The sequence below is a fragment of the Acomys russatus genome, chromosome 8 (genome assembly GCF_903995435.1).
Source record: "Acomys russatus chromosome 8, mAcoRus1.1, whole genome shotgun sequence".
Classification (NCBI taxonomy): Eukaryota; Metazoa; Chordata; class Mammalia; order Rodentia; family Muridae; genus Acomys; species Acomys russatus.
The window spans coordinates 22,474,406-22,491,460 of NC_067144.1; the positions used below are offsets into that span (position 1 = coordinate 22,474,406).

Sequence of the window (17,055 nt, forward strand, 5' to 3'; positions counted from 1 at the left end):
CGTTAGGCATCTGTGCTGTTTTCTTTCTTTCTTTTTGGTCTATGTTGTTTGAAACAGGGTCTCACTATGTAGGCCAGGTTGGTCTTGAACTCATGTCTCTACTCTTTCAGCCTCCTGAGTGTTGGGGTCACAGGCCTGTGCCACCAGCTCCAGTTTAAGCTTCGCGTCAAATTAGAAAATATTTCCTTACAAGGTTATGTGAATGCATTGCCTCCAACTGTACATACTTGTAAACTACAAATATGGTTGTTAAATGAACCATATTTTAATATGGTTTTAATATGGAAGCTAAGTTTCTACGTGGACTCCTTGGTCAGTAAGGAAGAGTGATAAACCCCACAAGACTCTGAGAGTCAGCATTTTCAAAGCAGCCCATTGACTGGCTCTACTCTGGTTCTGTCTCTTTAAAGAGGAGAAGGGAGCTCTTCAATACTGTGAGACCCTCAGGGTAACTCATGGGCCCCTGAGAAGAGAGCTATCCCATGAATCTGTGGACACATGTGAATGTGTTTCTCTGAGAGCAGAAGAGAAGAATCTAGAATTTTTTCATTTCTTTTGCCCATATTTTCACCCACCAAGACTTAGGCAATTTTTAAATGAAAAAGACTCCCCACTACCTGAGTATCTTTCTGGGATGCCAGCCACTACATCTGAGAGTCAACCCCTAAGAAATACTGCCAGGAGTGAAGCTCAGGGTGGGGCACTTGGCTTGCAAGCTCCGGGGCCACTGCTGATCCCGAGCAAGAAAAAAAAAATGCCAATAAAATTCTAAGGCATACTCCTGCTGAGTGTGGTGGCACACACCTATAATCCCAGGGTTTAGGAGATGAGGAAAAAAAAATTGTGAGTTCACAGCTAGTCAGGTACACAGTGAGACCCTGTCTTAAAAAGCAAACAAACCGGGCTGGAGAGATGGCTCAGAGGTTAAGAGCACTGTCTGCTCTTCCAAAAGTCCTGAGTTCAATTCCCAGCAACCACATGGTGGCTCACAGCCATCTATACTGAGATCCGGTGCCCTCTTCTGATGTTCAGGTGAAACACCTGTATACATAATAAATAAGTAAACCTTAAAAAAATCAAATCTTAAAAAAAATTACCTCACACATGCTACTATAACAATTAAAAAAAAAAAAAAAAAAAAAAGGCAAACAAACCACCCAAACAGCTGGGTGTAGCTGTGCACACCTTTGATCCTAGCGCTTGCCAGGCAGAGGCAGGTGGATCTCTGTGAGTTTAAGGCCATTCTGGTTTACAGAGTGACACCTTGTCTCAAAACAAAACAAGACAAAACCCTAACAACAACAACAAAAAGCATACTTGCAAATTAAATGATGTGTACACAGATTCTTGAAAGCACAATGTTAGCACACGTGACTAGCATATAGAAGGCCTTGGGTTTCATCCTAGCACCACATTTTTTAAAAATTATACTTAGCTGGCTGCTGATAGCGTACACCTTTAATCCCAGCACCTGGAAGGCAGAGGCAGACCAAGCTCTGTGAGTTTGAGGCCAGAGTGGCCCACAGAGTGAGTTTCAGGACAGCCAAAGCTACACAGAGAAACCTTGTTTTGGGAAAAAAAAATCTATACTTGCAACAAACCAATTATTTTTTTTTTAACATCCATAAAATTGTTTTATTCTTTGCTATGATTTAATGACAAGTAAGATCTGGAGAGGATGGGCCAGATAGAAGGTAAAAGATAAAACCTTGAATTATATAATAATAATCTGCATAATATATCACAATTTATATACTGACTTTTCAATGAGAGTATTCTGCATAAGCAGGGGAACTGCTCTGAATTCCAGGCATGCCTGGGCTAAAGAGTAAGATCCAGTCTTTAAAAAATATTTAAAAAGTCGGATGAGGTGGCATATGCCTTTAATCCCAGTACTCAGGGAGGTAGAGGCAGGTGGGTCGCTGTGAGTTCAAAGCCAGCCTGGTCTACAAAGCAAGTCCAGGACAGAAACTCTGTCTCAAAAAACAAACAAACAAAATTAAAAATGTATATTTTTATTATTTTAGAATTTATATTTATAATTAACAAACAATAGTAAGTATATTTTTTAAGCCACTAAATGTTGTTTTGGTGTTATATACATAATAAGCAAAACACATAAGCCTATTGCTTTAGTCACAGAAAAATACATATATATTTCAATATATTTCATATAGTCTATACCCACTCTATACACATCTTTTTTAATTTAAAGGTTCTTGCCTTTCTTATTTGCTTGTTTGTTTTTTGAGACAGGGTTCTTCTGTGTAACCTTGGCTGTCCTGGAACTCACTCTGTAGACCAGGCTGGCCTCAAACTCAGAGATTCGCCTACCTCTGCCTCCTAAGTGCTAGGATTAAAGTTGTGCACCATCACACCCAGCTGGTCCTTATCTTTTAAATGAGATAGGAGGATAAATCCAACTTATTATAAATTACTCATAGGTCATTCATTTAAAAAAATTATTGGTGTATGGGGGAGTTGGGAGCCACACTTGCCATTGATTGTATGTAGAGGTCACAGGACAACTTTGTGGAATCAATTCTCCCCTCCTACTTATGCAGGGATTGAACTCAGATCACCGGACTTGCCCAGCCACCATCATTACCTGTGGAGCCATATCATGACCCCAAGTAACTTAAAAATATCCAGCTTAAAAATATCAATTAGAGAAATGAACAGTTGTGCAGACTTCTAACTTTTCAACCATCTAAAATATCAAGAGCGGATCCAAAGAAAACCCCTTGAGGGCCTGGGAATTCTGAACATTATTCGAGGGACCGTAATCTAACTAGGCTTTAGAAAACTATGTTTCCTAATGTGTACTTTAGAAGGATAAACCCGGCCCAAGACAAAGAAAGAGGCGTTTCCACCCGGCTGGGAGCCTCCCGATGTGAAATGCCCCGCAGCAAGCGGCTCCTAATAGAGGCTGTCTCTCAGGGTTCTGGTATCTCCAGAAACTGTCTTTCAGGGTTCTGGTATCCCTAGAAACTGCCAGCAGAGATGCAATGAAGGAGGGCTCACTGGAGAATTCTGAGCTCCTCTTTTGGCTTACCTTAGCCGCTGGATGTTTGAGGTGACACCTGAGAGCCGATAGATGCCATCCACAATGCCGTGAGTCTCTATGAATTCAGCACAGCTCTTCAGCACGTATGGAACTATAAAGAAGAAGAGGGAAATAGCCAAGTGTGAGATGCAAATGTCCTGTAAAGATACCTGCTAACAACCCAGGGACGTGCAATGAGAAGTATGAGGGACTCGGCAGGGCTACAAGGGGGAGCAATTATATCTATAAGTGATAGACAATGCTTCTTAGGGACTTAATAAAGCTTTATTACTATTTTTAGTATATCCAGACAGAGTTTCCTCTGTATAGTCCTAGCTGCTCTGGAACTCACTCTGTAGACCAGGCTGGCCTTGAACTCAGAGATCCCCAGCCTCCCAAGAGCTGGGATTAGAGACATGCACTACCACTGCCTGGCTTAAATACTTTTTAAAAATTTAAATAAAACTTAATACCTCAGTCAGAGTCATAGGGGAGGGGAGTAAGGGGAAAATGGGAAGGAAGGAGGAATGGGAGGATACAAGGGATGAGATAACAATTTAGATGTAATATGAATAAATTGATATATATTTATTTTTAAAACTTAATACATTTAATTCATTATTTATTAGTACATAAAAATTTAAAAAATTATATGAAACAAAATTTAAGATAAATAAAAAAAATTATAAAAATACTTAAAAAAATACTTTAAAAAAAGTGTGTTTGAGGTACGGTGGGTGTGGCGGTGCACATTTGTAATCTGGGCACTGAGTTCGAGGACAGCCTGGACTATGAAACTCTGTTTCAAACAAGCAAACAAACAAACAAGTAAAACAACATGCCTGTTTTCATATGTCTTAAGATGTTTTTAACAATTTAAAATTCATGGAATTTTATCCATTCATAAGTGGTAAATACCCTCCTTTCAAAGGTGAGAACCCAAACTTTTCTCCTACTCAGTTACTTAAATGGGTCATATACAAAAAGCTCTAATACAGCCTCTTGTATGTGCACCCTCCCAGCATTCAGAGCTAGTGGATGGCTGTGTTGTCCTCTGCTGGGTTGACCAGAGTGACGGCATGACACGTGTCTTTTAGATGCAGAGGGAACTGCAAGTCACTTGTTACTTGAGTTCCTTGACCAGTCTGCCTGAGGTCCCCTTGTGAGAGTGCATGGTGACTTGGTGTGGGACAGCCCAACCCTCAGACTGAAGTCTTTTGTGGCTCTTGGGGACCTAAGGGTGACGCAGGTCCTCTATGAACTGTGAATTGCTCAGTGCTGCGCCACTACTCTGAACACACACCACTCCTCCCTTGGATCAGACTGATATCAATTCCTTTATGCTTACTTCACAAGCTTACTCTCCTACACACGCGTCCGCACTAGACTGAATTTTTCTCGTTTTCAGACAGGGCTTTGGTATATAGGTTGGCCTTGAACTCATCAAGTTTCCTGCGTATCGCTCGGGCTTAGGCAAACACCACTGCATCTGGCTTCATCTGGGTGGATGTAGGTGTTCAAATGCAACATTCTACCCAGATACAAGGTTTTCGGCTTCAACAGTCTCGTTGTTGTTACTGGGTGCTATAGGACCTAACCCAGGGATGCTTGGATGCAAGGCAAGAACTCTATTACCGAGTTGCACCCTCAAACTACCGAATTCTCCGTCACAACACCTTCGAAGTGTCTCCTTTCTCTTTCTGCTTTGGAATAATTGTAAGTTAGGCACTTTATCAAGCCCATCATACTTAAAAATATTCTGCCCATCCCTCAAAGGCTAACACATACCAGGAGCCTCTCCCTTCAAAAACATTCTTATTTTGCCCATGGCTTATCCTGAAAGACGGGAATCTTCCAGTTAACCCAGGTACAAAGAGGTCAGGGAGTGGAATTTGGATTGGAAATATCAGAGGCCAGAGACCACAGAGGTGGATCTGCTTCCTGTGAGTGACTAGAGGCGGGGAGTGGGGAGTGGGAGCAGGCCAGGATCCCAGATGCTCCTCCCGTCTTTGACAAGAAAAGCCAGAGTTGGCTGTTTTATTGCATAGATGCTAAGTCTGTGTGTCTTACTCTAAAGAGAGAAACAGGAAGAGTGCAGTGCTACACACACACACACAAGGGGGGGGGGGAGAGACAATTTCTGTGGTGTAGACAATAGTTGACTCTTCTTTAACTTGTTACTTGTGTGTGGCTGAGAGGGCAGACTTAGATGCTACACTGCCTTTGTGGCCTGGGATTAAAACATGTAATGAAGGCAGCAGTGATAGGACTGAAATTATCCTCGAAAATATTTAGCCCAGATCCTAGATCTCAAAAGTACTCTGCAGTGACAGCTGTTATTTCTGTTTGTGGCTGATGAAGGGCATGAATTTATGATTTCTTGTTGTTGGTGGTAGTCATGGTGACAATAGAGCTTACTCAGCTTCTCCCATACAAATGAGCTATCAAAACTCATCTCTACTTTTTGAAATGGCTGATGTTCCTCTTTGAGAGTGATTTTGCTTCTGTGGGGTCACTGTGTGTTTAGGTGACTCTGTGAGACCTCTGTGTGGTTTAGGTGACTCTATAGGGGTCTCTCTGTGTTTAGGTGACTGTGTGGGGTCTCTCTGTGTTAGGTGACTCTGTGGGGGTGTCTGTGTGTTTAGGTGACTCTGTGGGTCTCTGTGTGTTTAGGTGACTTTGTGGAGTGTCTGTGTGTTTAGGTGACTCTGTGGGTCTCTGTGTGTTTAGGTGACTCTGTGGGGTCTCTGTGTGTTTAGGTGACTCTATAGGGGCCTCTGTGTGTTTAGGTGACTCTATGGAGTCTCTGTGTGTTTAGGTGACTCTGTAGGTGTCTCTGTGTGTTTAGGTGACTCTGTAGGGGTCTCTCTGTGTTGAGGTGACTCTGTAGAGGTCTCTGTGTGTTTAGGTAACTCTATAGGGGTCTCTGAGTGTTTAGGTGACTCCGTGGGGTCTCTGTGTGTTTAGGTGACTCTGTGAGGTCTCTGTGTGGTTAGGTGACTCTGTGGGGCACAAAGGCATCACATATTTTAGAGATGGGGAAGCCCTTGTTCCCAGCTCTGAATGAGAAGGAGATGGGGGTCCTATTATAACTCCCTTCAGAAAGAGGGCACAGCCCCAGCCCCAAACTTGTTAGCTATCCTGCACTCTCATCTTGGACCAGGTGGGAGGGTTCAGGTTTCCATCACTTTCAGCAGCAGGACAGGAGTCATTCTATCTCCTCACCTAGAGCAGTCTAGGGTGTCCTGAACCACCACAGCTGAAAAGCCACTAGGCTAGCGTAGAGCTTGTGAGATGCAGATGTACATACACATCAAGGGGATCTTGTCACCATGCACATTACAGTCCAGTTGGAAGGTGGATGGAGGGTGGGGGTCCCTGTGCTGCCAATCTGCAGTGACACTTGGGGTGACAGGGGCTTATGGAGAACTGGTACTGGGGGATAGTGCTGCTGGGGCCACCAGATGGCTAGAACTTCCTGCTTCCAGAGGACCTACGGTTGGTTTCCAGCACCCATGCTGAGTGGCTCAGACCACCTGTGGCTCCAGCTCCGGGGGATCTGACACCCTGTTCTGGCCTCCGTGGGCACCCTCACAAACCCGGCGTTCAGACATTCATATGTGCATGCACACACGCATATATGCCTGCACACACACATGTACACGCACATATGCCCCCATACGTGCTAAAAAACTTCAGTTTGGTCTCCAAGTCTCAGTATTCCGTAGTCTGTTGTTTTCCTGAGTCCAGCTACATCGAGGACACTTTAGAATTTGGATCAGGGTAGAATCCTGATAGAAAGGAACTGAGCGGCTACAGATGGATAGAAGGTCTCCCGAGTCAACACAGGCTCCGGAGGAGTGACTGCAGTTTGGAGCTACAGGCTTTCATCTATCAGAGGCCCAAAGAACTTTGAGTCTCTCCCACACAAGTTCACACAGTTGCTGGCTAAGATACGATGTTATCATCTCTTTGATTTGTTTCATGGACACTTCTCTCCAACTCCCTTTTTTCTGGTTTGCTTTCGTTTGTCCTGGATCAGCGCTCTTGGAAACTAACTTCTGACCAGCACAGAGGTTTAGCTCAGGTGGCTCTGACCGAAAGAAAACCTTTCACCTGTCCCGACACAAGTAAAGCGCACGTTTGCTCTGATGAACAGTGAGGTGAGCATCTGGGATCACCGACCCTTCCAAAAGTCACAGTGGAAGCTTTAAAAGTCCCCCTCAGAGAAGTCGTGACTCTGTGAACAGCCTCCGTTTCCTTGTGACTGGGGTTTGGGGTAGATAAGAGCAAGCACAGTTCTATGTGGTCACTGTGTATTGGGGGGGGGGGGCGCTGAAGCACACTAAATTGCCCTTGTGTTTTCGGGGCACAGACATGCCCCTTCCTGTTCTTATTGCTTATCAGTCATATTTCATCCCTCCTTGGGGTCTTACTCCTGACCTTCATGTAAAGTGTGGTGAATTGTGCTTCGGTAAAAAACTGTTTATAAGAAGCCAATAACAAAAGCAGCAACCCCAGGAAGTACAAATGAACCTGCAGAAGGAGAATGCGGGGAAGCAGCCCCAGGCAGGCGGGGAGGGCAGAGGGGCTCCTGGACTGTGTGAGACCATAGGAAGATTCGGGTGTCTCTGATTGGTGAAGAGTGATCGGCCTGAGAGGGGCAGACAGAGCGGGAGGGAGACAAGCTGCCTAGGGAAGAGACCCGTTGACACCACATTGTGGGGGGAGGGGATGACCGACACAACTGAGCCATATTTGCGCCCTTTCCAAGGGATGCAGACAAGGTTTTAAATGCCCCCTACCCCCCACCGTGAGCAGGACGTGGTAGTGCACGCCCTTAATCCCAGCACTCAGGAGGCAGAGGCAGGAAGACTTCTGTGAGTTCGAGGCCGGGAGCCAGAGGCAGGCGGATCACTACGAGTTCGAGGCCAGCCTGGTCTACAAGGTGAGTCCAGGACAGCCAAGGCTACACAGGGAAACCCTGTCTCAGTAAACCAAAACCAAAAACAACAAACAAAAAACACTCTCTCCCACCATTTTGTCCAGCGCTGCAGGACTCAGAGCTCTCACAGTGGCACCATGAGAGTCTGTCTCCATCAGCGCCTGTTCTTCCACGGGTCTCAGTTTTCCCCCTGAGCCTCCTCTGCTGTCTCTGTCCCTCTCCCATCCTTCCTGAGGCTCCTCACGCAGGTCCCTGCCCCCCTCAAATCTCTCTGATTGCCATTTTGTTGCTTCTTCTCTTCCTCCTGGCCTAAGGTGGAAAAATTAAAGAAAAATGTGTAAACTTGTGGTATATTTGGGTAACAAAGTACAGTATACTTTCTGCCTTCTCAAAAACAAACAAACAAAAACCCCAAAAGAATTACTTCCTACTTTTATAAGGAAATATATTAAATATATTGTGGTTTCAATCTGGCCTTAGAGGAAAAATTATTTTCTTTTAAAAAACTTTTTTTTTGGGGGGGGGGAGGGGGTGGTCTACACATATAATAATCACTGCATCTTGGATGTGGAGGCAGGAGGGTCAGAAGTTCAAAGTCATCCTCAGCTACAGAGGGGTTATGAGGCAAGCCTGGGCTATACTGAGATAGGAACTGAGAGATTGCTCAGCAGGTCCAGAATCTGAGCTGGCATGTGGTAGAAGGAGAGAGTCAACCCCTGAAAACTCTGAACTCTACCCTACCTGGTGTGGTGCACACAGGCTCTTCCCCTCACAAATATATTAAAAGAAAAAAAAAAATTCAGTGCTGAAAAAAGTGACAAGGCCAGGGCTGTATCTCAAAGATACAGAGATGGGTGATGGACGTCAGTGCATTTGAGTTCATATGGTGTGATTCTATGCATTTAGAGCACTCCACGGAATAGGGGCCAGAGAGCTCCAGGATAGGAGGAAGGGGTCTCATCTTCCATCACTTATTATTGTCTATCTTCTCTTATGGTCATCCTCCTGGGGACACTCTGGTATTTAGTGTGGTTTTGATTTGCCTTGTGATAAAACTCAAATTACAAATAAAGTTGAGTTCTTGAAAGTACATTTACAACCTAAAAACCATCACACTGGAAACAGCTGAATTTTCCACCGACTGGTCAATGGATAAGCAAAATGAAGAATTTGTTTACAATAATTATATTCATTACTCCTGTCCCCCCCCAAAAAAAACACCCAATATTGATTATTAGTTACTGCCCATTTCTCTGCTCTGAAGCCCTTAGTCAACTTTCTATTTCTATGAGTTTCCCTGTTTCAGAGTTTTTACAAAATTGGAATCTTAACATTGTGTGGCCTCATGATGGGCTTCCTTCACTTCACAGCATCCATCTGCATTGCAGTATGTGTTGGCGTGTCATTCTTTTCCATGGCTCAATATTATTCTAAACGAATTCTTCATTTTGCTTATCCATTGGCCAGTTGGTGGAAAGTTCAGTTGTTTCCATTCTTTGGCAATTATGAACAAAGAAGATTCTTCCGTGTACGTGTGTGTGTTTGTGTGTGTGTGTGTGTGTGTGTGTGTGTGTGTGTGTGTGTGTGTGTGTGTAGAAAGATTTAAATTTCTTTTGACTATAGATCCAGGAATGGGAAGGTAAGTCCACATTCCCCTCTTGAGGAACTGCCAAACTGTTCTTCAAAACAGCTCCCTCCCCACTGGCCAACCTAGGAGGATTCCAGTCACTCCACACCCTTGTCAACACTTGATATGTTCTATCTTTTCTTACGGTCATCCTCCTGGGGACACTCTGGTATTTACTGTGGTTTTGATTTGCATTTTGCTGATGACTAATGAAGCTCAGCATCTTTTCCTGGGGTGATTGGCCATTTGTGTTTCTTCTCTGGAGACTACCTTTCAGCTCAACTTTCAGTTGAATTGTCATTTTGTGTAGTCATGATTGTTCTTGAAGTACTCAGGATGTGAGACTCTCATCATGTCTGCTTTTGGCAAATGTTTTCCTCTAAGCAGTGGGCTTGTCTTTATACTTAAGTTGTTTTGTTTGTTTGTTTTTTAATTTAAAAAATTTTGAGGCCTGGAGAAATGGCTCAGCAGTTAAGAGCACTGTCTGTCTGTCCTTCCAGAGGTCCTGAGTTCAATTCTCAGCAACCACGTGGTGGCTCATAACCATCTATAATGTGATCTGATACCTTCTTCTGGCCTGTGGGTGTATATGTAGGCAGAGCACTGTATACATAATAAATAATTAAATAATTAAATAATTAAATATTTGAAACTAGAATATAATTGCATCATTGTCCCTTTCCCCTTCCTCCTTCCAGACCCTCCCACATACCCCTCCTTGCTCTTTTTCAAATTCATGGTCTCTTTTTTCATCATATGTTGTTATATGCATACATGCATACACACATATATTCCCAACTATAACCTGCTCAGGGTGTATAATGTTATTCATGCATACATCTTCAGGGCTGACCATTTGGCACTGGCTAGCCAGTCGGTGCACTCTTTTGTGAAGAAGGCTATTTCTCCCATGCTTGGCATTTCTTAGTTGCCTGACATTGTCTAGGTCGGGTTGAGCCGGGTGGTCTTTCTTTCATCCACTTTGGCATGTCTATTGGTGTTGTCTTTGTTTACCCCATGTCTAGCCAATGAAGTATATGGGTATATCTTCCGACATCACACAGAGATACAATGTCACCGCAAATTTCCTGATCCTCCAGCTCTTGCAGTCTTTCCCCCCCCCCCCCCCCACGTCCACAAAGTTCCCAGAGTCTTAGGTGAAAGAGTATTCTGTAGATGTATCTATTGTGACTGGGCTCCACAACTCTGCATTGTGGCTGGTTGTGATTTTCTGCAGTGTTTTCAGTCTGTTGCAAAGAGAAGCTTCTTGGAGGGGTGTCTTAGTTACAGTTTTATTACTGTAAAGTTACACCACAACTCTTATAAAGGAAACATTTAATTGGGGCTGACTTATTGTTTCAGAGGTTTAGTCTCATTAACATCATGGCGGGAAGCATGGCAGCACACAGGCAGGCATGGTGGTGGAGGAGTCGAGAGTTCTACGTCTTCATCCACAGGTAGCAGACGAAGATTGTGTCCCACACTGGGCATAGCTTGAGTATACATATGACCTCAAAGCCCCACCTCCACAGGGACACTCTTTCTTCAACAAGGACACACCTCCTAATAGTGCCACTCCCTACGGCCAAGTATCCAAACACACATATCTATGGGGGCCGTTCCTTTTCAAACCACCAGGAGAGATGAGGACTGCACTTATCTGCGGGTGTAAGGGCAGACGCTTAGACTGTAGCTAGAGATTGTGCTGGTTTAGGGAAGTGCTGGTTGTAGCTTCTCCTCCAAGACCCATGACTTCATGAGCATTGGATAACTTGTTTTTCAAAATGTATTTATTTCATTTTAAAATTAACGTCTTCCCAGGCATGACGGCACATGCCTTTAATCCCAGAACTGAGAAGGCAGAGGCAGGTGGATTTCTGCATGCTCAAGGCCAGCCTGGGCTATGTAAAGAATTCCAGAGGTACTGTAGTAAGACCTTATCTCAAAAATAAACAAAACCAAAGCAAACAACCAAAACCAAACAACCAAAAACCAAAACTAACAACAACCCCCCCCAAACCTAAATGAAAGTAAATAAAACTGTTCCAAGATGGCATACAAAGACACATATTTAGTTACATAAAATTTAAAAACTCAATTCATCATTGGCAATACTTGCACATATTTATGGTACTCTTTCAGGCTGAGAAGTTTAAAATTTGGATGAGATCCAATTACCTAATTTTTTTTCTTTTGTCATTTGTGTTTCTGATATCAGGAAGAAAATTTATCTCTGATTTATATTGTTTCTATGCTTTGGTTCCCCACTATCAAGTGCACAGGAAATAATGCTGCCAGCAACACAAACTGCTTCGTGTCCTAGATCCGGACACATGGATGCAGAGGCACACTGTCCTTTGGGACCTATGCCATTCTTCCACTCAAGGCTTTTCTGGAACCCACCTTAGGACTTGCTTTTAGAAGCCGTACGCATCAGCTCATAAAGAGCTAGAATACGTAGTCTGGGCATGGAGGCTTGTGCTTCTGGTCTCAGTACTCAGGCTGAGGCAGGGGGATTGCCATTAATCTGTATAGTGAGATCCAGGCCAGGAACACAGGTTTCTAGCTGCTCTGAACCTGCTGTCTCCTCCATGCACATGCCGGACTTGCTAAGGGCACACCCCTGCCTTGGCCTGTCACCTCCTCTCCATGGGGAACTCCTCTACTCGACTGACTTGGTCCTGATGCCTTTTTTGGGCAGAACTTCCTGTGAGTTTACCTTGTCTGAGCCTTCTTTCTTGGTGGCACTCTCTAGAACTGTCCGAGCTCAGTCCAACTACAAATTATATTTATAGGTACAACTTTTTCATACACACATGCATATATGAATACATTCTCAGTTCTTGGATTGGCAGAGATTTGTTAGGTTTTATGATGAGCTATGTTGGCACAGTGTTGAGAAGAGCAGCTTTGCCAGACAAGATTGCAGTGAAATTTGAGACTATCAAAATGACAGATTGACAGAGTCATATACTCTTTGACTCAGTGGTTCCTTTTCTAGGAGTTTATCTTACAGATAATCTTTTTTTTTCCCTCCAAGACAGGGCTTCTCTGTGTAGCCTTGGCTGTCTTAGACTCACTTTGTAGACCAGGCTGGCCTCGAACTCACAGAGATCCACCTGCCTCTGCCTCCCCGAATGCTGGGATTACAGGTGTGCACGAACACATATGGCTAAGATATTCTTATATACATAATAAATAAACTATTTTTAAAAGTTATTCACTATGGCAGTTTTGTTTAATAGAATAAGATTATCTATTAAGAAAACACTCCCTAAGCCTGGCATGGTGGGGCACTCCTTTGATCCCGTACTTGAACACCAGAGGCAGGCAGATCTCTGTGAGTTCGAGAACAGCTTGGTCTACAGAGCTAGCTCCAGATCAGCCAGGGTGACACAGAGAACTCTTTTTTTGAAAAACCCACCAACCAACCAAGAAACAAGATAAATAAAAAGAAGAAAAGAAAAAAAAAAAAACCCAGTAACATAAATAATAGAACACTCAGACTGTAGAGTATTACATAATTACTAAAAAGATTAGCAAAATTTTCATGTACTGATATAGATTAGTTTTCAAGATATATCATTAAACAAAAATAACAAGATAGAGTTTGGAGAAATGTAATGATATGCCAACACCAGTTTACTTTAGACAATAAGAGAACAGATATATTATCCACTTTTACATGAAGAGTATATATGGGAGGACACGAAAGAAAGTCATAAATTCAGTAACAAACAGGAAGGAGCTGGGAAAATATATTCCTCCAGAATATGTTGCCTTTAAATTTTTTCATAAATACAGTTAACAAGTTACTGTGAGCCTTCTCTGTCCAGCACTGGGTGCAAGGTACTGTCTGCCTCTTTGTTCTCTCCATTTCCAACTGGGCTCCACTGATATGCGGGACCTCTGAGGAGACACTTTACATGGCAGGCATGGCTTTTGGTGGCTTTTCGTTTGTTTTGCAGCATTGTCTATTCTACTATCGGCGCCAGCTCAGCAAACAGATAAAGTTCATCCCTGTTTTGAAACATGAGAGTTGATTCTAAGGCAAATTGCCCCACATTGCACAGCTCTTCCTTGCTGAGCTAGGCTCCAGTCCCAGCTTTGTCTGATGCCACAGGCCATGACTTTTCTATGACATCGCTGTAGTACAATGCAGAACAGAGAAAGCCTCAGGTCTACCAAGTTTTCTCCTTCAGGACAGGGCCTGTTAGCTGCACTTGCCTAAGGGAGACAGAAGAGTGGTCCCCTATCCCTGGCTGCTAAAGTGACTGACATAAATTCCACCACCACAGGCTTGCCTAGGTGCTAAACATTGTACTTATTAACCACTTAAAGTGCCTTTGAGAAATCTACAGAAGAATATAAATGACTTTCACTGAATGAAAAATACTTCAGAGCTGGGTGTGGTGGGACAGCCCTGTAATCCAAGCTGGAAGCAGGAGGATCACAAGGTCATGGTCAAATTGGAATATGAGGAACAGTATCTACCAACTAACAATAACAACAAAGCCCCAAACCAACCAACCAACCACCCAACCAACCAGCCAACTAGCCAACCAACCAACCAACCAAGCACCCAGCCACCCAGCCACCCAGCCAACCAGCCAGGCAGCCAGCCAGCCAACCAACCAACTAACCAACCAACAACAACAAAAAACAAAAACAAAACAGAACAAACAAACAAACAAAAAAACAAACCTACTTTGCTCCATATATTAAATGGCTAAGAGAGAGACACATTGGAATGTTAACAGCGACTGCCTGTAGACGGTGGACACTAAATGACTCTTGTTTTTCTGAGTCTTCTGAAGGAACAGTGCTTTCTAAAACCAGGGTTTTGAAGAGCAAGCTGGATTAAAAGAAGCCAGCGGGGTTCCTGAGATCGGTGATGCAACGTAATGTTTGCAGAAGCCCTTTCCAGTGATCCCAGGAGGCGATTGCCCTCACTCAACAGAAGTGTTTGCCTAACCTGCTGGCAGGGCCTCCAAGGACCAGCTCTGTTCTGCCCAGGCTCCCAGGGAAGGCTCCAGTCAGGAGCCTGTTTTTAAACCTCAGGGGGCTCACAGGGTCTCCCCTCATGACCTCCCAGCTCTTCTATGCTTTATGGTCCTTGATATGCTGACTCTAACACTTCTCATCCATTGCTGTGTGCTGTGCGGTCCCTATAACCACCTTATTCATCAATTGCTGTGCTCTGTGAAGTCCCTATAACCATCTCATGGGGGAGGGGAGGGGAGGGGCGGAGAGTGTTCACCAGAGGTACTGAGCAACAGGGCCAGGAGGAAAATATCCAGCAAAACACATTAAGGACCCTAGGCTGCCACAAAAAAGTATAACTTTTTTTTTTTAAAACCAAGATTGCACACAGTGGAGTGGGGTACAGGCAGGGATTTCAGGGTTTGATCAAGTACAGGAAATAATGTGCATTTCTGGAACTCCAACTCTAACAAGTGACCATGGTAGAGAATGCTGAGCCTAGCTCTTCACACTTTGGGTTTACTGTGTTGTGAGCCAAGTGGATAAATAAAGACAGAGTGGGGGTGGAGGTGGGGTGGGTGGGGGTGGGGTGGGACTCATCAAAGCCATGCAGTGGAATTCTAACCCTGGAACATGAGTGATTTGAAGTGATGGGACACCCGCCCCCCATGTGTCTGAAGAGTGCTTGGTCAAGTGTAGGGCATATAATAAGCACATGGTGCAAGGCAAACAGAGAATGGTATAAACAAAGTAGAAAGTGAGAAATAATGTGGCTCATCCCAGGAATGCTGCCTAGACCAGTCTGGTGGAAGGGTGCAGGTAAGTAGGGGATTTAAAAAAAAAAAAAAAAGATGGCCAGGGAAGATTGTGTTCTATCTTGATCTCTACATCCAAGTAAGTCTTTCTAAACACCACCTGGATAGTAGTAGTATTCTTTGCAAACATGCCCTGTGGCTTCTCCAGAGTCAGTTCCAACCCAGGCAGCTCCCAAGCTAGATGTGCAGCTGCCTTTAGTGGCCAGACTTGGGAGGACAGGACTCGCACAGGGTGCCTCCGGGTGCATGTATTGGGGTGGGTGTGGGTAAGGAGGCATGGAGCTGAGCAGAAGTGTGGGGTGTCTCAGGCTACAAAAAAGTACTCTGCTCGGGGCCTGGGGCTAGTCTAGCTCACCCTGAACACGGCAGCCACATCTGAGGATGTCTGTCTGTCCATCTGTTGGCAGTGGAGTCTGCTAGACTGTGTGTAACTTGGAAAGGCTTTCCTCCTCTCCCCACTATCTCCCTGAGAATAAGGCTGTATAAGGGTTGTGTGTGGCAAGCTGTCCTTCTACCAGGCCAGGAGGGGCTGATAGGAGAGAGCTCTGTCAACCCCCAGCATACTCCCAAACCCCAACTTGTGAAGAAGAGCACGTCATTTAGAAGCATACAAGCCCAGTCTCACCGCTTACAGAGCACAAGTATTCTGAGCCATCGGCAGGGATGGAGGATCTAGCTCAGCTGGCAGATGGCGTGCCTAGCACACATAAAGGACCCTGTCTGCAGCACTTCAGCAGCAAGTCCTGAGGACTCATGCCTGAAATCCCAACACTTAGGAGAGAGAGGAAAGAGGTTATCCTTGTCCACATGCTAAGTTCAAGCCTAGCCTGGGATACCCTGTCTCAATACACACACACACACACACACACACACACACACACACACACACACACACGACAGGTAGCTTTATTGCAACCAGCTTTTCAGGGAGTCTTTGAATGGACCCCTTCACGGGCAGTGGAGAAAGAAGGTGGTCACATATACTTCCAGCCAGAAAGTCTCAGGTCAATGAGAGGCAAACAAGAAAACAAATCTCTTTCTAAACATGATGCTTCACTGACGGCAGTCATCTCAAGAACGAGCACAAGGAAGCCCGCTTCTCCTCTGATTATGTGCCCAGGCCACTGTTATTTGCACATCCCCAGGGTGGTCAGGGACATAGATGGCCAAAGACTCATGGATCCAAAAGCTTTGCTATTATTTTATTTAATTCTTACAACACTGAAGCGGAGGTATTGCTGTTCTAATTTTCTTTAAAAAATTATGCTGGCAGGCTTTAAAAGAAAAGTGAGTGAGTGAGTGTGTGTGTGTGTGTGTCCCCAGGAGGCAGTTGCAGGTTTAAACCCAGAGCTGCCTGGATGGGCCCTTACTCTGGGAAGCCACAGAGTTAGCAGACAAAGAATGTACCCCGTCCCGCTCCCCGCCCTCCTCACCCCCCCCCCCTCGCGTGTCTGACCTTCATATGGATTCTGGAGATCAATCAGTGCCTGCCAGAAAGCACTTACCCACCCAGCTGTCTCTCAGGCTATTATTTTTATTTTCTAGGTGGGGCCCTAAGACTATGGTAGACCAATGAGTGGGGGGTAGCATTGGGGCGTCATTACAAGTTTGCTTGAATCTAAAGCTCTTGGGCTTTTTA

General features: G+C 44.5%; 1 protein-coding gene across 1 annotated transcript in view; it reads right to left on the bottom strand.

Annotated features, from left to right (window-relative positions):
• Positions 1-17,055, bottom strand: part of Arhgap31 (Rho GTPase activating protein 31) — a 113,867-nt gene that overhangs the window by 38,755 nt on the left and 58,057 nt on the right. Inside the window, 1 exon segment of the mRNA XM_051149913.1 lies at positions 3,056-3,158. Coding sequence (XP_051005870.1) covers positions 3,056-3,158 — 103 coding nt within the window.